At 39.2% G+C, this 25,837-nt stretch overlaps 1 protein-coding gene across 3 annotated transcripts; it reads right to left on the bottom strand.

Moving 5' to 3' along the window:
* Window positions 1–25,282, bottom strand: vwc2l (von Willebrand factor C domain containing 2 like). Of its 3 annotated transcripts, none has more exons than XM_040027867.1 (5): window positions 24,204–25,282; window positions 22,894–23,403; window positions 18,976–19,074; window positions 10,572–10,701; window positions 1–3,758 (listed from the first exon to the last, which is right to left on the bottom strand). In XM_040027867.1, exons 2-5 carry the CDS (start codon window positions 23,299–23,301, stop codon window positions 3,607–3,609), a joined length of 789 nt encoding a protein of 262 aa, XP_039883801.1. In that variant the 5' UTR covers window positions 23,302–23,403; window positions 24,204–25,282; the 3' UTR covers window positions 1–3,606. The 3 variants fall into 3 exon arrangements, with proteins under 3 accessions (XP_039883801.1, XP_039883802.1, XP_039883803.1); XM_040027868.1 differs by having other exon boundaries at window positions 24,492–25,282; XM_040027869.1 differs by lacking the exon at window positions 18,976–19,074 and having other exon boundaries at window positions 24,204–25,277.
* Between the last annotated feature and the right edge of the window lie 555 nt (window positions 25,283–25,837).

Here is a 25,837-nt window from a genome sequence, read left to right as displayed (position 1 = left end):
TTTTTTTTTTTTAACTCCACCTCAGATTTCAGGAAACACATTAATTATGTTTGAAGATATTTACATATGTACAACATGTGGAGCACCAAGGGTTGTTTGACTTTTTGAAAACTGGACTCTTTGCTTTGCAGTTTAGGGTGAACCCGAGTGAGCATGAATTCACATACAATCAACTTTATTTAAACATAAAATTACAATTTGTTATAGAAATTGTACTATCCCATATTTGAGCCCCACGTGAACAGACCCTCGGTGCACCAAAAAAAGAATACAGTTGATTGTATAATAACAGTGTTTCTCTCTTTCTCTACCGATACTTTGTGTTGTTTTTCAGGCACACTTCATGTAACAGTTTTGTTGCTGAAAAAAAATTACAAATGGGGAAAAAAATAATAGATAAAACAATCTTTCATTGTTTCCAGCTACAGTAAGTCGGTGTCTCATGGAAAAAAGCAAATGATGCACCTTTACAAAAATGCCCATGTACAAGCCTGTGGGTTTTAATGACAAGAGGGAGGAGACATTGGGGTCATTTGAATAAACCTTCACAGACATACATAGCGACTCAAGTTTCTTGGCAGGAGATGAAGAAAGACAGTGTGCAGCTAATCTGTCCTGGAAACCTTGCAGCTTCATGTGTTTGGAAGGGGAAATGTAATTTCGTCTGGTTTGCCTGGGATGCCACTCTCACGTGCAGTGTAGAGTGGATGTGTGCCACAGTACCACTTTGTGTTTTTAGCAGACAGCCTATTCTTTCAAATGACAACATAGGCAAGATTTTGGGATGATCTGTGTGGTTTCAAATCCATCTTGCTTGTTATTTAAAATGTAAAGTATGCGCTAGCACATTTCTGCTTGTGAGCTCTGGTGCAGTGAAACTAAATTCTTTCACGGTTTTTCTTTAACTTTACGACCAACTTCGAATGCATGATTTTCTATTTGATGTCATATCTCCCATGCCCTCTTTTCACTAGCACTCTGGATCACACCTTTTAACTTTTCAGCTTTTTGTTGACAACCCTTTCACTCTCTTTGTTCCAACTTTCAAACTCAGGTGATGAAAGCAGCTTGAAACATCATAAAAATGAGCAGCCGCTGCTCACCCAGTTTAGTTTGATAAGAAGCATTGGAGGAATCCGTATTAGAACAACCAGTACAATGACTTACAATGTCACTTTTCTACAGAGATCAAGTTCCTTCTTTAGTTTCTTCCTTGAGCTTCTCTTTTTACCACTATCAAGTGACGGTATATTTTTAGAGCCATCTCTGGGTTCAGTTCTGCACTTTTAGCTGTGATTGAACTGCACTCGTCCTTGTTCTTTTATTCACCCTGCTCACTGTTTCTGGAATGTCGTAGGATAAGACAATAAATAGTTTGGGGTAAAACAGAGCAGTAACCACTGCACACAGAAGTGAAACAAAGTAGCACTTGAAGCAGTCGGCTGTTCATACTGTATGATGCCAAAGGCCATGCTTTGTGAATCTTATCTGGAACAGTAGCAATAAGGCATCTGTGGTGGCAGCAATGCCTTTGAGCCTTGTCAGCTGGCACGTTCACTTTAGTCTTTCTTGCGACCCAAAATATCCGAGCAACTCTCATTTTTGGGGGGATGCATGTATAGGCTGAAAAATGATGTGGCATTTAACTTAATTAAGATGAATGAAGCTCGTTTAATAATTCTAAAATGTGTGGAGCACTGAGGCTGTGACTGATAAACCATTCATGTCATTTTTGTTTTATGAGCCTTCAGACCTCAGACCAGATAGATTAGGTCGTCTGAAACATACTACATCACTGTAACTTGCTGATAAAAATGAACCAAGCTCCTTTGTTCCACCTAAGACTGAGCCTTGCAGATCTTCCGACTCTGAGATTTCTTCATCACCCATATGCTGCAACCAGCAACTCTGCAGACTATGAGATTCCTCTAAAATTAGTTTTAGTTCCTTTTAAGGCAATGCACCTCTTTAGTCATTGGTCTTTATCCTATGTTCATTTCTGTCTCATTACAGAGTGCTGGGAGCTGCTATTAAGCAGCTCATCCATCACCGCCCAGGAATAGGGTCTAAAAGGTTAACGGGAACGGATTTTCTGGAAATGGAAAAAATTCTAGTGATGAATGGCATTAGCTTACGGAAATTCACCTTTGAATTAATGACTTGTATTTATCGTTTCAAAAACATCGTGTGTTGGGCACTGCTTGGGTGCTTTTTGTTTTTCTTCTTTCAGACTGGACTGCTTGAGGACCACTCTGATATGAAAAAAAATGTCAAAGCAATACATTAGCTTGTCTTTATGTTATCGCCATGGCTGTGGCTCCACCGCACCGCCTGAGCCATTTCAACATATCGAGAAGAGTAGGAACTGAAAATGGATTACATGAGCTAAACGAGCGATATAATTTAACTGTGTGTATCATGCTATGCCCGAGTTTGTTTATGAATGGCGCGCTTGTGCATACTCAAATGAACAATATGCTCGTGAATGCTGCTTAAAAACACTTAGACATATGCACGTTCCCGCCTTTTGTCTCTTGGTTCTCACTGGATGTGCCCAGCATGCAGGCTGCAGCAGCGCCAAGCACCCAGCTGGATGATTTATCACAGAATACTCCTTGATTAAGGAAAATTAAAGCAGGCTGCTACTGGCTCGCAAATGGCTTTGATAACAAGTTCAAGCAGTTACTTAGTGGGAATATTTTGGAGGATATGGACCTCTGAGAGAAAACAATAAAGCCAATTGAATTGGAAAGGGTTGCCCAAAGTTGTTGTTTTTTTGGGGGGAGGGGAGGGGAGGGGGGGGAGGTTGATGCAGCATGGCTCTTCTCTGAGATGCAGGGTTTTTTTTTTCTTTTTCTTCTTTGAAAAACTACATTTCATTCCCCCACAGCTCCAGGTGGTACAAACCTATCCTGCCTGTGAGACATGACTCAAAACCATGGTGTGTTGATCAATAAAGTCAGCCTTTGAGGTTCCATAGCTGTTAATGGTATATGACAGTTGCACGTTGCATCATGTATGTTAGGAGCGAGCTCCTGCCGCAGCGATAAAGTCTCATGAAGAGGCAGACATTTATGTGTGATGCACATCTTGTAAACAAGCTCTTAGAGTGAAGTCGTGTAACTCAAGCACATCTTTGCCGTGTTTTCATCAGTGCTAATCCTTGTATGCCAAAAGAAGCGCTGCTAAGTGTGCTTACGGTTTGTTCTGCTGGAACACCTGTGTGATTGTGACTGGCACGCACAACAAGCTGATGACATACGTACAGAAATCAATTTGAGCAATTCAACATTGCCGATGGTTAGGAAAGAGTTCAGGGAGCTAAGAAACTTTTTTTTGTGTGTGTGTGTGAGAGCAGCAAGTCAAGCAAGTCAACTTCTGAAAATATATAGGACCATTAAAACCGGAGTGTGGAAACAACTGAGACAAGTTCCATCTTCTTCTCGCTGGCTACATTTGTGTGAAGCCTGCGAGATCACCTCTTCGATCCTACTGTTTGCTGTCTCAGGATTTATAGGAATTGTGCTCCTGCCCTGTCAATCATACAAAATGGCACAGTAGGCAGAGCCTTGCCTGAGCTTATCTACCATCCCCGTAGGAGTCCGTCTATGACAATGACTGGCCGTTGAGGCATTCTCGCCGCAAGCACTGCGCCGGCTTCCACCAGTCTCCGTTGTGGCAGCGGCAGATGGTGCAGTCGTCCACCTTTACTTCAATTCCAGCCGGGATGATCGTCGTTCCAGCAAAGCAATTTGGACCTGCCGCATGGGAAGGGAGGGAAGGAAAGGAAGGGAAGAGAGAGACAGAAGAAGAGGGAATGAGAACGACAAGAAATGGATGTGTCTCTCCTGAGAGCTTCTCTTTGCAGTGGGGTGGTGGAGTGATGCAGAGAGCTGCAGGGAGTTAGGGGAGTCAGAGCAGACGTACAGATCTTTTCACGGGCATGCACCGATGGGCTTGTTTTTGCAACACTAAAGCGCTTTTGTTAGTCTCTCCTTCTCCCTCGACATGGAGCGCTTTGCATCCTAATGCGCCGCAAGCAGAGAAGCCTGCCAGGCGCTGGCTTGGCAGTACAGAGAGGCTGGAGTACAGAGAGACAGAGGAAGAGAGAGAAAGCTGCTTTTAGAGGCAGTAGGGAGGATGGTGTTAATCACTTCGGTCTGTATGAAAAGGCCACAGAACTCCTTAGCAATTCCTTACACAGCTTCATTCCACGCATTCACACACGCTGACTGTCAAACCAATAAAGAACTCAGATTAATTTTGACATCTGATTTATCCGTTAAACACTGTAGGATTTACTTGCGTGGATGTTGATAGGATTCCTTTAATTCTAAAACGTGCTGTGTACGACTAGAACACCTTACATCGGCGTTTCTAATAATCTCACCAGATAGACAGATTATCCTGGGTAAATTTTAGGATCTGTTTTCCAGGACGCCAAAGAACGGTATTACATTTGTAAGATTTATCTGTATTACCACCTGAAATTATTACATCTAATTTGTTTTTCTCTTTGCCTCAGAGATATTGGAGGTAGTGCATCTCTTTCTCTACCTCTACAGACAGGAGAGCCAGAAGGTGCTATGAGTTCATCCTAGTTTTAATCATTTAAAATGAAGCAATCAGCAGCTCAATTGGTGTGACGGTGACTTTGGATCGCTCTCAGTGTTCGGCTCGGTAAAACCTGCCAGATTCAAGACTCCTCTACGAGCAGTCATAAAAACTCATATGTCCCATAACTCTTGAAGACACAGTAGCTTTCACGCCTGATATTCACGAAACATCTTGGTGTCCCGTGAATATGATTTAGGGTCTGGTAGCTTAATGATAGCAATGTAAATGTGTCAAGATAGTCAACCTAAAGATCACAGGTACATTTCTGGTACACTGTAGAATTTCTCACTTGTCACACAATTTGAGCCTTTTTCACACCTACATTTTAACACACAAGCACAGGTATCAGTAATAAAATAAATAAAGAGTGAATTTCATTTATCAGCTTCAATTTCAAGGTCCTGCATTTGTGCATGCTGGCTCATCGTCTCACTGTCACGGCTTTCAGGAACAATGTGGCCATCGGTAATATTATTAGTAACACCTCTGTTTTCCATTCTTGAAAAAAAGGCTTGTTAATGCTTTATGGAAAAGTAACTCAGGGCATTAGATTAAGGTTAGCTAAAGATCAGGATTGTGGTTAAATATTTAAAACGTCACGCTGACTCGCAGCATGGCACAGGGAACACTGACTTTTTAAATCTTCAAGAGCATGAGTTTAACCTTAAATCAAGGGTAAAAATGCTGGAATGGTCTACAGAGGGACAACTCCCAATATTTTACAAATTCTTGCTTTATGCATCGAAGGAATTAGGTTTAATTCCAGGTAGTGCTTGTACGAGAAATAAAAGATGCAGGAAGCCATAAATTTCCATGTGACATTGACAAAGGGAGCTGCTGGCTACCTGCTACCCCCATCCTTTGCCTTAGCATAGATGGGTCCTATGCTCTATTTTTAAAAAAGAAAGAAAGAAAAAGAAAAAAAAAAGGAAAAGAGCATGGGATCTGATCTTAGACGTAGAGAGCACTTGCTAAGTCTCAACTCGCAACGATCTGCCTCTGGACAGCTGGCACAGGTCACGGGACAAACTCGGCAGAGGTTGATGAGGGAGGAGGGTGACCCGTGCTGCTGCCAAGTGTGATTGTTTATAGCCCGATAGATAGGGAGACGCAAGGACACAGTCTGAGCTTCCTGTCACCATGTGAAGGGCGTGCGGTCACTCGTCCGAGCATGTGATCAATTCGTGGCCAATAAAATCTGGTGAAGTCAGAAAATGTTTGTCCTGTGTCAAAACTGTCTCAGCACATCATACTTTCTCTGACTACTGCCTAAGGATTACAATGTAAACTGCAGCTTGTTCAGAGAATATGTCAAAGCGAATATGTTCCTGAACCGTATCCAGCTCCATGGCACTGCTCCTCTATGATATGTCTGTTAAAAGACCACAATGATGGCATTCTGACAGATAAGGAGTGGCAGATCTGTAGTTGGTTTAATCTTGTTATACTGAGGAACCATTAGCCATTTTCAGGATACTACTCATTTCTTTTTGAGAATTACATAATTACATATTCCATGATTAATTTACAGTAGCCTATATAATTCATGATAAAGATTAGAGCTGAATCAGATGGGCTCAATGAATGCGGAGCTCAGAAATGAGCACTGCCACTGGCCTACTATTCTATTGTGCTGCCTCTTCCTCTCTGCTTGTGTTTTCAGGAAGGAACACCAAAAAGATGCCAAGCTGAAAAGCTACAGCCTAATAATAGAAAGCTCTGACAAAAGTTTGGCAACCATAAGCACTGATTCGCTGATTTGTGAGCTGAAAGACATCCAGTTATCAAGGTCATATCAGTTTAGTTCAAAGTTGCTTTTTTTAAAGTCTGAAATATAGTTAAGACACTGGAACATGGGTGATTAATCTTGTTTTTCACTGTGTACGCACATATAGCTCCATTTAAACTCACTAAGTCAGTGACTAATTGGACTAAATGAGTCAAATATTCCTCAGTAACATTTTAGCCACTGGCAATTAGGTCATCGCTGCACAATTCTGTTTACAAAGCAACCCTAAAACCTTTCTTTCACTAGAATAAGTTAATCTGGACCTTTTACCTGAGCTGGAATTGTAAATGAGGTGTATGGAGATACAATCAGAGCTCAAACTAGTAATTTAGGCAGCTCATTTTAGGCACAAAATTGTATTAAGAATTGTAAAAAGCCATTTAATTAAATGCAGTTGTCTTGTAATCTCTGAAATAAGCATTACTCATTTTCAGAGACTGTTGAGATGGTTTGTTTTTTATGTAACCTTAGTGTTACATTGTAATTACATTATTAATTTAAATAAACCTTTCAAATGTATATCTGTTCAGTATTAATTTCCATTTACCTTCTAAATCTCTGAGGGAGGTAAAAAGTGGTGAATGTAAACAAGTTGATAGATAACAGAGAGTTTTCAAGTACTTTCAAGCATTTGAGTACAGTTTAAAGAAAATGTTCTCACTGCGCTTTCTGTGACTTTCTTCCCTTTAAAGTATTTTAGCAGGATGTGCAGGTTTTATACACAAAGTTAACCCAAAGCTTTACCATGACAAGCTACTGTAGTATACTTACACTAGCATTTACCTGGAGAGTTTTGCTTGTTCAGTAAGAAGATTGTTTTTATAGAGATTAAAGCGGTTCCCATATAAATCTCACACTGTTAGATTGTTAAGAAGAGAATTATTTAGTATTTTTTGCATTCATAAAATATTATAATTATGCCTCTCCTAATCATTTATGCCACAATAAAGTAAACCTATATAAAAAAGATAAAATCCTTTTTGTATTATAAGACCAAAGCCCTCTACATAATGTTTGGATTAAAGAAAAAAGAGAGCAGCAATAAAGATAAATAAATAAATAAATAAATAACACAACAAAAAGCTGGATATTGTAGACATGTTTCTAAAGGGAGTGTAATTTGACAGCAAATGCTGAACTTGCAAAATGCATTTTATTAACACTGATTCTTTATGTTTAAAGAGAAAAAGGTGCAGTGTTTCCAGTTTTTCATTTTGGAGTCACATCATGTTTTTGTGATATTCCAGTGGATCAATTTAATATTATTACAATTCCACGGGATCTGTATTTAGTAACCAAGGAACTTTCAAGGTAATCGGATTCAGCCCCGCCTACAGTCAACATGACCTGTCTGTCCAAAATCCTAGAGCCATTAGTCAGCTTACAATTATATGGCTTGCTGGAAGACAATAATGCCTTCCAGGCACAGCAGTCATGCTTTAGTCCTGTTCATATGACCTATTGTTCTCAGATGTACTTTGTCTTTAGTGGTAATTAGCATTTGTTTACACAACGACTGGTTGTCATCCAGTCTAACTTGTATAGATGATAAACATTATACCTAGAACTTCATACAGCCATAAGCATAGCAACTATCTAATTATAATAACTACTCAATTAAAACAAAGCTGGCTTGTTGATCTAAACTTAAAAGTGACCCATGTTACAGCTAAGTGGCTTCAGCTGGGATAATATGTCTATCAGATGAGGTCAGGACCTGCTTCTATGACCCAGCACATTATATATTCTGATGATGTCAACATCTTATTAAATATGCTGCTTTCTGCTTACTGCTGCTTCAAAGTATGTCTAACTGAGAGTTCAAACTGTTGCTGTGAATGGGCTCATATCATCACAGTTTAGTCTCACTGATATTTACTTCACGCATCCTTTAAATATAATTTGCATTCTAAGTCAGCAAGCAGCGCTACAAAGTAAAAGAGATGATGATCACATACGACCTTTGGTAAACCAGATTACAGTTGAACTATGATGACCTGTAGAGCTCCCTGCTTAAAGCTAGATTTAAATGCCAACCACATAAAGATATAGAGTCTGTGCATTTGATGTTATGTGCTGTGGGGTTTTTTGTGCTGTTGACTTTTACCTCAAATACTTTTAGATGCTACTTGTTTATAGGTCTCTTTCAGTTATGCATTTAACAACTGTATAACATGGGCTATTGGATTGTGATCACGTGACTGATAAAATACCAGATTTCTTTGCTTTGAGAAAACGATTGGATCGCTTTTGCAGTTTGCTTTGGATAATTAACATTGCCCCCCACCACGTTTGACAGATGATGTGGTCGGCTTCAGATCATTATCTTGCGATAATTTTAAGTTAAAGTTAAACTTGTACACCTTGACAATGATCTTGTGTTGTGTTGTTCTTTCTTAACCACATAAATAATTGTGTGATCATACACTACAAATGTCTTCTGTGGTCTTTCAGGCTTTTTGGTGTTGCTGAGCTGGCCAGTGAGTTCATTTATGTGTAATAATTTATCAGATTGGTGATTTGGACCCTCCTAACGGTTTTGCTCTTTCTATCTCTGTCTTTCTCTGATAGGTTTATTTTGGTTTTTCATCCTAATGTTAGCCTCCTTCAATTGTACTGATATTTCTTTGGGGCTCGTATTTAAATATAGTGGGGAAAAGCTAAACAATTAAAATCAAATGCTTTAAATCAGCTTCAGATAATAAGTATTCTTTAACTGCCATGAAGTAACAAGGGGGCAGGACTCACCTGGCCATGAAACTGCTGGTTAGTGAATTGTCCAATTAATTTTGAGCCTCTAAAAATGGGGGGTTGATTATGTATTAAAATGGCTGTAATTCCTAACCAGTTATTTTACTTATGTAAAATCCCTTGAATTAAGGCTGAAAGTTTGCACTTCACTTCAATAAATTCCACTGTGATGAACCTAACTGCACATCCTAGTTGCACAATTTTTGCCCCTGTTTGAAGTGCAATGATTTCTATAACTGTATTTTTATTTAAAACTAAAACCTGTAACGGGTAAAGAAAAACACAAATATCTGTCTCTCTGACTATATGTAACTGAACTGAGGAGATTTGGGTGTCTGCTTTTCATTGTCCCTTGGCCAAAAATGAGAGCTAAATAGCATTCGTTCATTGTCCTCTCTTCGCAGCCCTCAGCTATCCACTCCCGTAAAGATTTATCTGGTACCAGAGCCTGACGAGGAACCCTTGGGTAACCTAGAAACAGCAGGCCTACCACTGAAATGCCAAGGGTGTCACTGTGTCCTGTCAGCCTGGATTAGTTCTCTCCTAGCAGCTTCTGTAGCCTTGTTACTGTGTGTGTGTGTGTGTGTGTGTGTGTGTGTGTGTGTGTGTGTGTGTGTGTGTGTGTGTCACTCTATGTGTGTTTATGTGTTGAAACAGAAGAAAACAAGCAATGGTGAGAAATAAAAAATACAAGGAAGAAAATGTTTGTAGTTGTGCCACTGCGGGCATTTAGCAACTGCCTCCAACTAAGTTATTCCCTTTACTTTTAACCTGTAGGTAAGCAGCAGTTAAATATATATATATATATATATATATATATATATATATATACACTTTCTTTTTTCATTAGTTTGTCATTTAAGTTCAACAAGAATGCAAAAACATTTTGTTTAGTGAATGCAACGTCAAGTTTAGACTTTGAATTTGATATTACGCCAGGTTCACACTGCAAAAGTGCACTTACTGTACTTTACTCATAAAGCTCCATCTGTCCCTCAGGACTGGTGCTGGCAAAGGGAAATCTCTCACCTCGCCTTGTAAATAGTCAATGAACCATTGGAATCCTATAATTCTAATTTAGGGATTGGTTGCGTGTGACAAGGGCTCCAGGGCACTGGGAAATAAAAGGCTCTCTGAGGACCCATTAGTCCCTCCTACCATCCCTTTAATCAATGGGCTAATGTTTACTCTGCTTAGTGTGTCATTTATAATTAAAACTAGTACTGCTCATTAGTGTCCAACGGGCCCAAGGTAATAATTTTAATTCATAAAACATCAATTACATCCTCATCCTGATCTAAAGGCACGGCCATCAAATGGTGATACCACCGATAAACTTGCTGTCATTGGTTTAATGAAAATTTAATGACTTCTAAGGAATCTGAATTGACTTCCAGAGGAGATGAGTGTTTACCGTTTTTACAGATGGGGCAGCATTGCTCTGGCTCGTACACAGGGTTGACACACTCTGGGACGGCGCAATCGGACACCACACAATGCACTTCATTATTTGGTTCGCAGCGGCACCACTCACAGGGTGACGGCTGTGGGCAGAGGAGGAAAGAGACAGGGAATCTGGGTTAGATGACTCAGTAGCTTTCACCTTGTGTGTATGTGTGTGTGCATGTCCATGCATGCTTGTGTTTTTCTCATATGCACATTCTTAATAGTTTCAGATGCATGAAAAAAATGTGTTGTGATAAACAAAGACACAGGTTAATAAATTATTCACATCCCCAGTTTTATTAGGGTACTTTTGCCTTAACAAAAACAGCCTATACTACTGCTGGCTTACAACAAAATCTCTAGAAATAACTAAGGGAGTCTATAAGGTAATGTTCATGATATTTAATGTTTGCTGCATTCTGCTGTGGCCTGCCTCAGGAAACAGTTCAGAGACTTATCTCACCACCTCTGCAACATGTAAATCAGTAGCTAATATGCAGCTCCCTGTGCAGCTGCCTCATACTTGACTCTATCTTTACAAAGTCTCTTGACCGGAAAATGAACTGTAATGCAATTTCATGGAGTGGAAAAATACAAACTGTTTCTAAATCACAAAAGGTCAGCTGTTCATCATATTAGATTTTCTTTTTGCTCATCATAGTAAACAGCCTTTGAGTGTGTCTCTGCACTGCTGTATCAGCAGTTTGGTGTCGGGCTTAGACAGTAATAATATTTCATATTTGATAACCCCTTTTGCGGTCTTAACCTTTTTGGTGGGAAAGCTGATCTATGTGGACAGCAGCCAGTGCAATATAAACAATAAGCTTCACATTATGATCCTAATCTTCATGATTTATTCATTTAAAGGATAAAACTTCACTTATTGCAGCAGTCAATAATTTTAATTCATAACATATCAGTTACACCCTCATCCTTTAATTTGCTACCACAGAATTCCCTGTGGACTCTGTGGTGGCAGCTTTTAAATGATTAATTCATGGGTCTTCACCCTGTTGGTCAAGTGTTGCATTCCAACTTGCAATATTTTTTTTTCTTTTTTCCAGCAAATATAATTAACTTTCATGCATTAAAAAAAAGGAGATCCACAGCTGTCTATTTATACATCGTTTTTCCCACTGGTGTGGGTTTGCTTATGTCTCTATACAATGGAAAATTTACAGTGTAGGCTAATATAATAGGTACGTTTTATTTTCTTTGGATGGACAAATTTCCATTTTTTATAGTATGCTAAGCTAACCAGTTCATGCCTGCGCTTAAGTCATTCATTTTTTTCTGATTTCTTTAAATGATTAATGCAGTACTTTGGAACTGTGTCATCAAATATCTGAGCTGCATTTGTTCCCAAAATATATGGATTTATAGCCACGACAACAGCGGCTCCACAGTTTGTTTTTGTGCAGAGACAGGTGAAAGGGCTAAGGTATTTCAAGATGTATATGTGTTACTTTTACCATCTCTTCTGGGCAGATCGCATTAAGTGACACATAATCAAAGTGTCAAAACTCCTTTTGTTTTTATTGAAGTTTATGGGAGTCAGCATGCACATTAAGAGATATAGGGGAAACTGTGCAAAATAAATACAGTTTCCCCACAGTTACTGATTGTAGGTATTCCCAAGACCATGTAGAAAAAGTTCTCTGAATCAATGCAAAATAAATAAATCTAAAATGTTACTTCCTCTTATTAAACTTTCTCTCCTCACGATAGAACATCTGATAACTTTGCATTACATATGCTGTAATTCTGATGAATGTAGATGAAAATCATCACTAATTTCTTATATGCATTTGCAATATAAGAATAAAGCTGTAAATCATGACAAATAACAAAGTCTTTATCTCTAACATATTACTATGAGAAGACTGATTAAATATTTAACGCCGATGTAGCTCTGTAGTCCATCACATTTACGACTTGAATAAAAATGCAAAAACACTGGCAACAGAAGAAGCTTAGGTTAAATCAAGATTATATTGGGTAATATGTTTCATTGGGGATATTAAAGCGAGATTCGTTTGCAATAATGAACTACATTCCATGGGTTTATTACAATGTTTAGAAGAGAATATTCCAAATGAATATTATGCGTGGATGTGGCGCATAAACATGGCCCAGAAAATGTTAAAACCCCTTGAATAAACTTATCAAACTAGCTCAAATGATCAGACTAAAAATAAATGATGGGATGCTTTTGAAAGAAAGTCCCAAGACATCAAGCAAAGATCTAAACTTCTGACATATCTGGCATATAAAACCAAACTGATGCTCAAGTTTGTGGGCACAGAACCACATTCAAAATACAGAGTAAATATAAAAACAGGAACATGGCAGCGCTTCTGCAGATGTACTCAGCTATAGTGTACTGCCAAAAGTGTTTAGATCTTGAAAAAAATATCACCATATTATAGTGTTTTGCATCTATTTATACATCATGGCATTGTGCTGTCCTGTGTGAATATATAGCTTTGCACCATCGCATACTGAAATTTAATGAGGCCTACAGAATCCAGCTGACATGATATCTATCCATCCTTTGTTTCAAAATGTTTATCTAACTAGGGCTCCTGATGACTCGAGCCTTTGCCAGCTGACACTGGGTGAGGAGCACAATAAACAGTCCATTACAAAGCTAACAAAGAGATGCAGACAACCATTTATGTTCACATCCACAGCTACAGTATATTTAGAATCACTAATTAACATGCAGAACTGTGTCTCCAAGTACCCAGAGACAACACGCAGGATAAAAATTGTTTGAGTAGAATTCCAGTGAAAAGAAACAAACAAACAAACAAAAAGTAAAATATGATGATATACATTATATGAGGAAGTAAAATTCTCTCTTGCTCAAATAAATATTTTGGTTACTAAAATGAAAACTATGACATTATCATGTTTTAGTGATTTTATAACTCAATTTAAGTGCCATACAAAAGAATGCTCTTAATCTGACACTCATTGAAGTCATTAATTATGTAAATTACTTGCTTTGCGTACAGTATGCAGTTGTGTTCATATTTATTTGGACACCGACACCATTATTCTAACTTTGCCTCTGTAAAGCACTAGTGCGGATTTTATATCTGGATGCAACTGAAGCGCAGATTTTCTTACTTTAATTCAATGAGTTTATGGTGATTTCATTTTAATGGAGAGACAGAATATTAACCAATAATGCAGAAAAAAAACAAAAGAGGTTATAAAATGATTTCCAGGTCATTGAGTGAAATTAGTGCTTAATCTCCAAACAGTACATGACTTAGTACTTGATGGATAAACCTTCCCTGGCAAGCACAGGGGTAAGACATCTCTTGTACTTGGTCACCAGGTTCACTCACCACAGATTTTAAATAGGACTGAGGTCTGGAGACTCCATGAATCTGATGCACTTCTTCCTTAGACACTCTTTTGTAGCCTTGTGTGCCTTGTATGTTTTGAGTCATGGTCCATGATTTTGTCCATTAGTCCCTCAATATGTTTAAGTCATCCTGTATCCTTAGCAGAAAAACAGGCCCAAAGGCCCATAATGTCTGTATGGGGATGGTCTTCTTTTCTTTATACTCAGCATTTCTCTTCCTCCAAACACGGTGGATCGAGTTGATGCCAGATAGCTAGATTTTGGTTTTATCTGACCACAGCACTTTCTCCCAAGCCTTCTCTTAATCATTTAAATGTTCACTGGCAAACACAAAAAAGTGCCTTCTTGAGCAATGGGACCAGTGTGTTACCAATGGAGTTCTTGGCTACTGTGGTCCTAACTGCCTTCAAATCATGAAGAAGCTCCTACTGTGTTGGCCTGATCCATCACCTTTCTCATGATTATCCTCACCCCAGGAGCCGAGATCTTGCACAAGCTCCAGATGTTGGCCATTTTACATTTCTTCCATTTCCAAATAACTGCACCAGCAGTTGTCACCTTCTCATCAAGCTTCTCGCAGATGGTTTTGTATTTCATGCTAACCTTGTTCTGGTCTACAGTTTTGTCCCTGAGATCCTTTGGCAGCTCTTTGGTCTTGCTCACAGTGGTGGAGATGTTAGATTGAAAGAAATTTGTTGTGTGGATAGAAAATTAAGTGATTCTGTGGACAACTTGCAATGTGCTTTATACACATAAAGTATTGAGATCAGTAGTATCTGTAACTGATAAACTGCCTGATTGACTGTAATCTATGGGATCACAGGCAATCTGTGAGCCAAAATTCTGGCTGGGTTTAGGGGATCAATTACTTCAAGTACTTTCAAGTAATGACATGCAAATCAGTTCATAACTTTTATGTTTTTTTCTAGACAATATTCTGTCTCTCCATTAAAATGAAACTACTGTGTAAAATAGGCTGTTCCTTTCTTTGTAAGTGAGGGAATTTACAAATTCAGCACAGCATCAAAACATATTTCCCCCACTGTAGTCCCCCAGGTGCAAAAGTATTGAATCAGTTGATGGACAAGCAGTTTCAAGTCCAGGTGAAGCCTGTTCCCTCGTTATTCCATGACAAGTTAAGCCGATTAAAGAGTTTGTTCTGAGTGTTAAACTTGCATCTATCCACTGGAATTCTCAATATGACATGCAAAGAGATGCCAATAGAAGTAAAGGTCATCATTAGACTGAAAAACCAAAATAAGCCTATTAGTAGTGTTGTGCGATACTGGAAATTTTGGTATTGATCTGATACCAAGTAAATTGGGCTAGTATTGCAGCTAAGAATACTAATACTGATGTTTTTGACCTGCAAAGGCGCCTTATGTAGAGGAGAGCAGTGTATCATGATTTATAAAATGAATCATCAATAATTTGCATATTCTGTACAAATTTGTGATTACTATGATTGGGATTACTTGCCACAATAATTAGTTAATACAACAAAAAAAAATCCCAACTTTTCAGTATTTCAAGTGTTTTTAAACTGGGTTTTTTCAGAGAGCTGGAATTTAAATGTGCTAGTCTCTAAAGCACTTTAGGTCATCTTCTGTTGTTTAAATGTGCCACAGGCTATAAATGAAATAGATGTGACAGTCAACACAAAAATGTTCAGGCATTTTTCATAGTGCATGTTTGAGGCATATTTTTCATTTCCAAAAAAAAAAAAAAAAAAAAATCTGCTGAGCTTAGAGTTTAGAAACAAACATCAATCCAATACCAATACTATTGATATTGCATCAATCCACCGACCTCTACTTATTAGACAGATCAAAATCTTTAGATGTGGCCATGCTCTGAAATTCTTAAAATGAAGGAATGCACTGACCAGCTCAACAGCACCAAAGTCCACTTTTTTTTGTTAAGGAAAAATCCTTTACAACATTTGGCCAAGCAAGAACACTATCAGGCAGGTAGGTGCATCGTTGTCTAAAACTTCAAGAGACACATTAATATTCTAGGTTTACAATGTGGTGTAAAGAACATGAAGGCCAGATTAGTCTGTGTCTTGGACACTTCTAACAGAGCCTTCACATTTCTGACAAAAAAAAGGTCTCTGGATGAAGTCAAGATTAACTTTTACCGGAATGATAGGAATAGAAAAGTATGCACAAGGATGAGAAACAGCAGTACCATACCACTTTATCTGGTAGAAGTAAAGTTATAGCATCGTATGCACATCTATGGCTGCCACCAGAACCGGGCCACTACTGTTTATTGATGATGTGACTGCTGATAGAAGTACTGATAGTAGGATGAATCTTGAAGTTAACAGGGCTTTACTTTCTGCTCAGATTCAGCCAAATGCTACAAAACAAATAGAACATTTTTAGCAGCATTTGGCTTTTGACCTAAAACATCCTCCACAGACAGCCTAGGAGCTTTCTCAAAGAAATGGGGTATTCTTCAACGGCAAAGCCTGTCACCTGATCCCAACCTAATAGAGCATGCCTTTCAGTTACTGAAGACAAACCTGGAGGGAGAAAGAACCAAGAACAAGCAGCAAAGGCCAGGCAGGACATCTCAAGGGAGGAAATGCAACATTTTTGCAGTCACAGACTGTAAATGATTTTTTATCCAAGTATGAAAAACCAAATCTTAACTGATAGATTTTTTTTCATTATCATTGACCAAAAAAACCCCCCAAATCCAATCTTAACCAAAACAAAACATATGAATCTAATTGTGCATTTTACAATGAGAACAGATCCATTTAGATAATCAATTTAGATATAACGTAATATGATACATTTTCACAACGAAACAATAAAGCTTTAGGGATAAACCCTGGGGAGAACCTTATGTTTCACAGTTATAGACTTGATTGTAGCACTAGCTAATCCTGAAGTGAAGCTGTGAGCCTGAAAAGTGGATTCAACAGCTCCACAGAAGAGTGTAGGAATGTGTTTCCACTGTGGCACATAAAAACTTTATCTACTTTTTCCAACAATGTCTTTCACATAATTTGTCTCTCAGGTCAATGTGGGTGGTTGTTGCATGATATGCTAAAATGAAAGTGGAAGTTACAAGCAGGAGTCCTGATAAATGCCATTGTTTTCTCCTCCTTTAACATCACTGATAAGATGGGAGGAACTGCAACCAGAATGCAGCAGAGCTTGAGCAGGCAGAAATAAAAGTGGACTCATTCTTAATTGCTGAAAAAGCTCAGTTGGTACAGATACCAGAGTAGATTCTGTAGAGGAGCTACTTGAAATCCATTCAGACAGAAACTTGCATGAAATCATGTATAATAAAAACAATGGATAACATGAGTGGGTAGGTACAAATGCGACACGAATGCGAATAAATATTTTTGAACAAGAAATCATCCAAAAACTGACACAGAAGAGGAAACTGAGTTCTTACTATAATATATGTGCATGTATTTAATCCCTAGGTGTTTCTAGATGTAACAAGTTGTATTAAAGTACAGATTGGAGATTGTGGCTATGAGAGACAGCAGTTTTTATTCACTATCACAACTGACCTTTAAAATAAATTAATTTAAAAGTGGTATTTCTCTGTAGGTTAATCTGCCAGATCGGCCTGTAATGCAGCCTGCTAGTTCAGATGCTTTACGGGAAAAAGTATATTAAAAATGCAATTGGAAAAGAAAACTTCTTCATGCACCTTTGACACATTGCTGAGAATCCTTCAATGTATTCAGCCATGCCTGGTGCTTTCAATGCGTCCTTTTGTGTGAGGTCTACCGTGAAGAGGATCAGTCATGCCTAAGCCCAGACTTACAAAAGAAAATGGAGCACTAGTACCGAATTTAGACTTGCTGCCAGATGTTTTAGTGAAGAAAAGACGCCTGTTGTCCCCATCTTTCTGGCTGGCTATTAGAGTCAATCGATTGCCATGCTTTTCATTCGCACACTGAGACAAACATAGACAGGGCAGGGAAGCAATGAATAGTCAGGTAACCTTCAGCAGGGCAAAATGGCAATGCAAAATACTCTGAGACTGGACGACAGGGTCACAGGAAATATACTCATGCTGTTAAAAGCAGTGACAGGAATGAGTTGACAGTCAAACTGCATGCTCTGTTGTTCAAGTCAAAACAATGTTTTACCAGTGGTCAAATAACACAGAGAATAGACAGAAAGGACTTGAGGATGAGGATGGAAAACATGCAGTACTAACACTTGCACATCAATTCTGCAAGTGCAAATATGTTAAAACCATAAAAATGTGTTTGACATTCTCTGCGGTCAAATTGTTTGCACTTAATAATTTTTTTCCCCTAATTGCGACTATTGTTGCCTCCAGCAAATTGGATAAGAAAATCAATTTGAGCAATAATTTTAACAGCTTTTGTGGATGTTTTCTCACATAGGTATGTTAAAAACACAACAACTTACTGTGGTTGTGTGGGCAGCTCAGTCTGTGTGTGTGTGTGTGTGTGTGTACAATTGTAAACAAATTATTATAATTGTCTGCAGACATGTTTTCACAGAATACTTCTGTGACTTCGCCACATCACTGCAGTGATAGAAAAGTACAGATATAATAAATAAAAGTTACCAAAAACAGAGACATGAAAAAAATCCAACCACAGTGTTTGATTTACATTGATTGGAGTAATTCATTTACGAGATTTCCTCAACATTTAAATCTGGTACAGGGCTTAATTGCACTCCACTGAATAGTACTTGTCTCATGCGGATTAAGTGAAAGGTGAGCAGAACTCAAGCATTAAGGCTATTAGTCACAAATTAAAATTGTTTGCCTTCAAATGAGAACTTATTCAAGATCTGATGGCTGATTTGCACTGTGTGTACCTTTGTTACTGAACATATTAGAGCCCTCCCACCTTTGTCAAATCTGCATCCCTTCCCTAGGGGGGAGGGTGGTCATAAGAAGCATGGATGGGATTCTTCACATCTGAGTTCACATCCCAGCACTAGCCTGAAGATCTGGGATCTGAACTCACCCTATACCTCCTGGTTCTTGATTGCAGCTGCGCTGAGGCCAGAGGCACACCGGCAGCCATGCTGGGTGGACTGGTCCCTTCCTCATCAGATGGAAAACCCTGTAGGTGAAACACCTACTATGGTTGAGTGGCATGACTCACTCACATGGCAATAAAACAAGATATTGGAAATTACTGCATCTACTTTTACAAAGAATTTAAAGCTGAATCAACAGTATTAGTATTAAATTCTTTGTTGCTACAAGCAAAAACTTTTAAGTGGATGAGCTGTAGTGGGAAATGTAGTTTGGACCTATTTGTCAATTTGCTGATGCACGAGTTATGCCAGCATTAGATTCACAAATGACAGGCTGACATTTCGCTGGAGTCAGCTGCTTTGTGTTGAAGGAATGCCCAATACTACTTGCATGATCATGATTGCATACATTAGGTGCAATATACTTAATGATCAGCCTACAGTATAATGAGGTTTTCAGCATAAGGAAAGTGGAAATATGAAGTGTTGGTGGATGCCAAAAACAGTTCTTCATAGCCAGACATCCCCGTTTCCCAGAAGCTCTAAACAGCCCACATCTCTCTTGTTATTTTCCCAAAATACTGACTCTTCTCTCTTCTCTTCTCCATCATCTGCTACTGAATATAAATGCACACCTCTACACAATGCAACACAATCACCTCAAATGAAATGCCAACAAAGCCCAAACCAAAGGTTAACCTGTCGGCATCTTTAAACAGGGGTCTGCATATCAGACACTGACGGCCTTTGATTTCCTTTAACACTGCGGGGTTCTGAGGCTTTCATGTCTTCACTGAAGAAACTCAACTTTCACAATTTGGACTAAGACACTGCTACTTGTGTGGGCATGGATTGTTTTTAAAAAAAGATGATCATTATGAACCATAGTGCAATTTCTACTGAGACAATCTATAAAAACAAATGATTTTGTTCTTCACCTTGAAGTAATGTTGAAATGTCCTTCCCTTCTCTTGCTCCTCAATGCACTATTGATAGATCAATGTTACATGAGACTGCGAAGCTTTTGCCCTTAAAGTAGCCCTTACAAAATCACAGAAATCTGTGGGGCTGCAGGAGCTTGATTGTGTCTGACGTGCAAACACACCAATCATTGCAGATTAAGTACATGGGTTTCAAATGGGCTAATCTCTCACACCCCTTGCTAATGGGAACACTATGTCACTTTCATGCCACCAAGAGCTGTTGTTGCCTACTAATGCAAAACATTTTTCAATTTTTTCAGTATCATTTTTTTTTATTTTAACATTTGAAATCTTAATGTCATTCTGTTTACAATGGCGAGAGAACACCTGAATATTTAAAATCTTTGAATGGATATTTGTATATCAATATTGTTGACAGATTTGTTGACAGAATGGCACCTAATAGAGATGTATTGTAACAGTTCTGAACAAAGGCATAAACTCCAATGCAATGCCTCTTTGCACCTCTACTTGATAATGCAGATGAATCCCACAGCCGCTAAAAGGTTTTACATTAAAAACTGATGAATAAACATTAGCACACTATTTTCCCTCCTTGTGCTGTTTGATTTCTTGTGATTTACCCCCCCTCCTCCCAAAAAAAAAATGCATTTCCAGAGAAACTGTAGCAGAAAAGTTAATTATGATGGCCTGTCTACACACCTGCTTTGCTTAACTCACTCTTTAGCCCCGTGTATGCTTCAGTTTTTTTTTCTTTCCGTTCAAGTGGCATGTTAATTTTTTTCTTATGCAAAATGTTCTGACATTACAGGAAGCTTTGTTTGTTTTACCTTGAAGCTGTTATAAAACTACACTAAAACACCTCCTGTTGTCTTGGAGTTTTGGACAGCAAGCAAAAAAGGAAGACAAAAGGAAATATACCGTAGTGACTATATTCACTAGAAGTTGCTGTAAATACAAAAAGATGATCATCTGGTACTTAACCGGGTCAAATACCTAAAACAGACCTACAGAGCTATTATAGATGTAAACACTTCATAATGTGATATTCTATGTTGTGTGCACACCTGGATTCACTTCCTTTAAGTTACCAAAAAGCATAATTAAAGCTATGCACAAAATTAATTTTGTGTGATATTTTACATTTTTCAAATGCAGTCTTCATCTTAGAAAACAGTTTTAATGATAGATAGATATTGTGCATTTCACTGCGTATTTGACAGCATAAGATCAATATTTTTTTAACCCTGCAAAGGAAACCTTATGAGAAATAGTCAGACTTATTGGACTGTATAAGCACACACACACACACACACACATGTAGTCCACCCACTCCTGCAAACTACAACTGACAAAGTTAGCTTTGAAGATGTTTTTGAGCTTTTGAAAGGCTATTTTCAATTATTCATTTAGCTCTTGAGTACCTTTTATGTGTCTTTAAAAGGGTAACCAACAACTTGTGTTTCCCCAGCTGTGGCCCGGTCAAACAGATATTTGCTGGGGTCATAAATCCTATCTGAATACACGAATCCTTGTCTAAGGAGCTATTGCAGGCTTTTTCTTCTAATGTCTTCTGATTTTTTGATCTGCAAATGGTGGTAGTTGGTTTTGAAAAAAAGAATCTTACTGCAGGAATTATCTTCCAAGTACATCTGTTATAATAAATAGCCTATCTAGTTTGGTCTTCTTTTACATCTTCGGCAGATGTTCACAAAATCGAGAGAAACTTTTTCATGTTACTGATGATGATGAGAACATACCTCTAACATTAGTTTCTACTGTGTAACTGGTAACTCCATAATGGGATAAATTTACAGCTATTATGTAAAGCGACAAAAAAAAAAAATGGAATTTTTGATCGATTGCATCATTCAAAAGCTAATTTATGTCACTGAAGTGGAGCCCGCAAAAATTCAGTTTACCATTGGAGGCATTTGTCTGACAACCGCAATGGATGCACTTATCTTAACTGGTAGCTGATACATTTGCACAGACATGAACAAATGCTATGATTAACCACAGAGCTATACCCTTGTTTTGGCTATGACATGTCATATTATATTTCAGTCACTTACTGCCTCAATCCAGTTGTGAGAAATGTGAATGAGGAGGTTTCCTCATGGGCAGCAACAATTTAAACACAGACTGTAGGTGTCATGCTCCCAGTGTCATTTATAATCAGGCAGTACTGTCATGCTCTGTAACAACCACTGAGACACTGGTCTGATAGGTAGAAACCTTTTTTTTCAACAGACACAGGGAAGCTGGAGCTGCCAGTGATGACTCAGTGTCCACAAATCACAGTATTAAAATACTGTTATAGCATCTGTCAGTTTGGTAATGCTGGATGAATGTTCAGTTGATGAAGCAGGCAGAAGGATGATATCACTCTGGGTGGCAGCCATCTTGGTGCCCTTGGCCAATAAACACATTTTGAGCTTACTTTCACATTATGCCAAGGACTGATCTAAACCCAAATACAAAGCCTCACTAATTCGAACCCTAACAGCCCCACCAGATCACATCTGCACCACTGCTGTGTTACGTTTTGTTATTTTCATCAGTAAATGTGATCAAAGATGATTGCTGTCAACAAGTTAACAGGCTAAAAAGGAAAGAAAATATGAGACATGGTGCTTTTTACATTATGTTTGAAGTGACTTGTCAGTTTACCATGACCATAGAGGTGTTGCTGTGAATGCATATGATTGTCACAGACCTGTTTTGTTTTTAATAACATCTACACTTGCGTGTGACTTGATTGTGTTTCACCAAATGAACTGGAAAGATGGATTAGAGTCTTGAGCATCAGTTAGTTTTTAATAAAGATACATAAGACGCAGAGTGGTGATTGTTGGTGGAATATTCATGTTCAGTGCTAGAGTTTTTCTAGTGGATTCTGGTAAACAGATGTTTTTTTTTAAAGGCTGAATTATAATCTTCTAACTCATTGCTTACCTTGAATTCTTCCAGAATTTTATAGGTTTTCCCTCGGTACTCGCAAAAGTTTTTCACCTCTTTGCACTCAGGGCAGCATCCATTGTGTTCCACTTTGGTGCACTTTGGATGCAGTTTCGGGCACTCGGGTTGGTCGCACACAGGCCCGTCCTCTGTGCACACGCACGGGCAGTTCGAGTGTCCCGGATAGAAACGTTCCCCGAGTTTGTAGACGAAGCCGCTGTCATCCACGCATCCCTTGCCCCGGTAGTCATCAAACACAATGTTCTCACCGACGGTCCGCTCCGCCTCGTCTGCGGCGTAATCCTCGGGGTTACCCACTGTGGCCGGTGACACAGCGCTCAGGGCCAACAGGGGGACGAAGGCAGTCAAGAGGAGAAGGCCCATCCTTTGCCGCGGCATTGACATCCACGTTCAAAACGGCTGTGTGGATGTCATCCTTAGCCTCTCTGTATCCTCACCGGATCTGTCCAGGGCTTCATTATCACCACCATCACGTAAGGAAATGAGCTGCAGTGGAAAAAATAGAAGAGGACATGATGGATGATGACTCCCCAGCTGCTGGTTTGCACATCCTTACAAACCAAAATCACCTTTTAAATACTTTCCCCCCTTTTTTTTCTCTTTTTTGTTTGGCTTAGGCCTGTGTATGGGTATCTTTTATTTACGGTGCACATATGCAGCACCAATGTTTCAATAGAGATCATTCGGAATTCTTTATCATTGCTCTGTCACAAAAGAAAATATCTTACACATAAAGCTAAAGCCACGGATGGTGAAAACAAATAGAAATACATTTGCTAACATAAGAAGCATGCAGTCTATATGCGTTAGTGTGGTGGTGGTGGTGCATTAGATGCAAATTATTCTCCTCTTTCAAAATCACAGCAACAGCTACGACCATCAACAGAGGGAAGGGTTATAACACTGATTGTCTAAAGTGGGTGGAGTGAGCTCCCCACGGTCGTCTTCTCCCCATTAAATAAAACCGAATCAGATATTACAATTTGAAACTTTATGAGAGGCTTCAGAGACAACAGGTAGCATTAACGCTTTCAATTCTCCCCCAGGCCAGTAATGATAGTAATGACTTCTCCGTCTCTGGGTTTCTTGTAACCACCTCTTATTATATTAACCATGTTCCATGCAGATACATGCAAATATTGAGAAATGCGCAATGATTTAACCCAGAATGCGTCAACCGTTTGGAAGGGGAAACACACACATCGACAATCCAGACAGTTGGTGAATATATAGCTGAAGATAAATATCTCTATGATGCGTTTAAGCGACAGCTCTAACTCACTCACCGCTTTGAATAAGACTGATATCCACTAAGTGTGAAGGTAGGATCCCCAATACAGAGAGCGGAGACAGATTACAAATAGTCGCCTTGCCTATTGGAAACTTCACTCTATCCACAGGGTGAAATCACCAGTCTCCACGAGATACTGTAATCCGCCCTCTTGTCGTGATGATGTGCTTAAAAGCAACTATACAACAGCCTTTTGGAGGTTTGCTCCCCTTTTCCCCCTTGCAGAGAAAAAGACATCCGCGTAAAAGTAGGTCTTCTTCATGATTATCCTCATTGGACTCACCTTTTCGAGACAATATCGCAGTTCAAGTCCAACTGCATGCGTTACAGACAGAGAAAGAGAGACTAAAAAAGAAACTGCTCGAGAAATCCTCTATAGCGTTCCCTGAGAATCCGGAGTCAATTCAGTATTTCCCCACGATGGAGGTGAATATTAGAAAGCAGCAGCCAGTCTTGTTGCACATGTGTGTATACATCCAGCAGTTGTGCGGAAAATAAAAAATCCACATGGGTAGAAGTTAAACAGTATAAAAAATCGACCCATTCGCGGCTGAAGCCAGTCATTTTTTGAATTTGTGGCCGAGGTCACGTTCATCATCAGCAGGCGAGACTGACGAGGGAGCGCTCCGACTTTCAGCACCTTGGAGAGCGACTATCTTCTGCGTCCTGCGCCGAGCAGAGCAGAGCGCCCCCCCTCAATCCCCTCTGCCAACCACAGTCACAACAACACTCACCTCCCACGATCCGAGGACAAGTATGACTGCATTACTGCAAGGGTTAAAGGCTGGGACGAAGTAAAACGATCAAATAGGTGGTCATTAGTCAAGACTGGTTCCGACAGGAGCAGCTGGAGGGGGTATGCTAGATCAGTTAAATATGTGTGCGAGTCTTCCCCCTGTCTGTAAACGGGTGCGCCTATGTGCACGCCTGCCTCATTATACGCCTGTGAATATGTGTCTCCATGCGTGCGCGAGAGTGCCAGCGCGTGACAGTGTCTTCACACATGACCCGCAGCATGTTTCTCTGAGTCACTCATTTCTAGCGCAGTTTACGGAGACCTATTTGTATTCAATGGTGCACTGCAAAAGGGAGTCTGACTTCTCAGCCCCCCCCCAAACACCACATTAACTGAAAAGTACAGTACGGCTTTGCAGAGCAACACCAGCTTTGTTTTACAAATGGTAGCCTATAGGGGCCACTGCCCGACTACAGTCAGTCTAAGGGTAGAGGACTAAGAGCTAGAAGACCAGCACTTAATTAGACATTCCCACAAAGACTCATAAACACCTTGTCAGCTGCAACGTACTATGCATTTATGGTCATTTCTGAGTAATGGACATGTAATTAATACTTGTTAGTCCTCAGGGTGAGTGAGACTGTCAAAAACTTGTGTTCTTCAACTTTAACTATAGATTTACATCTGCCGCAGACATCATGGAAGGTCAAATCTAATGGGATCAGGCTAATTCACAGAATGCATTTAACTATACATAACAGCAACTTTTGACTGATACTGCTGCAGATATATTTTCACGCATTAACTTTAACTGCAGGGTGTCATAACCTACATGACATCTGCATGTATGTTTAGGTGTTTACTTGGCACAAAGTCATGTGCAAATATACGCC

Source organism: Simochromis diagramma, unplaced genomic scaffold, assembly GCF_900408965.1.
Source record: "Simochromis diagramma unplaced genomic scaffold, fSimDia1.1 OVJJ01000343.1, whole genome shotgun sequence".
Lineage (NCBI taxonomy): Eukaryota > Metazoa > Chordata > Actinopteri > Cichliformes > Cichlidae > Simochromis > Simochromis diagramma.
Note: the sequence above shows the minus strand (reverse complement) of the source record. Positions and strands in the feature narration are given on the sequence as shown.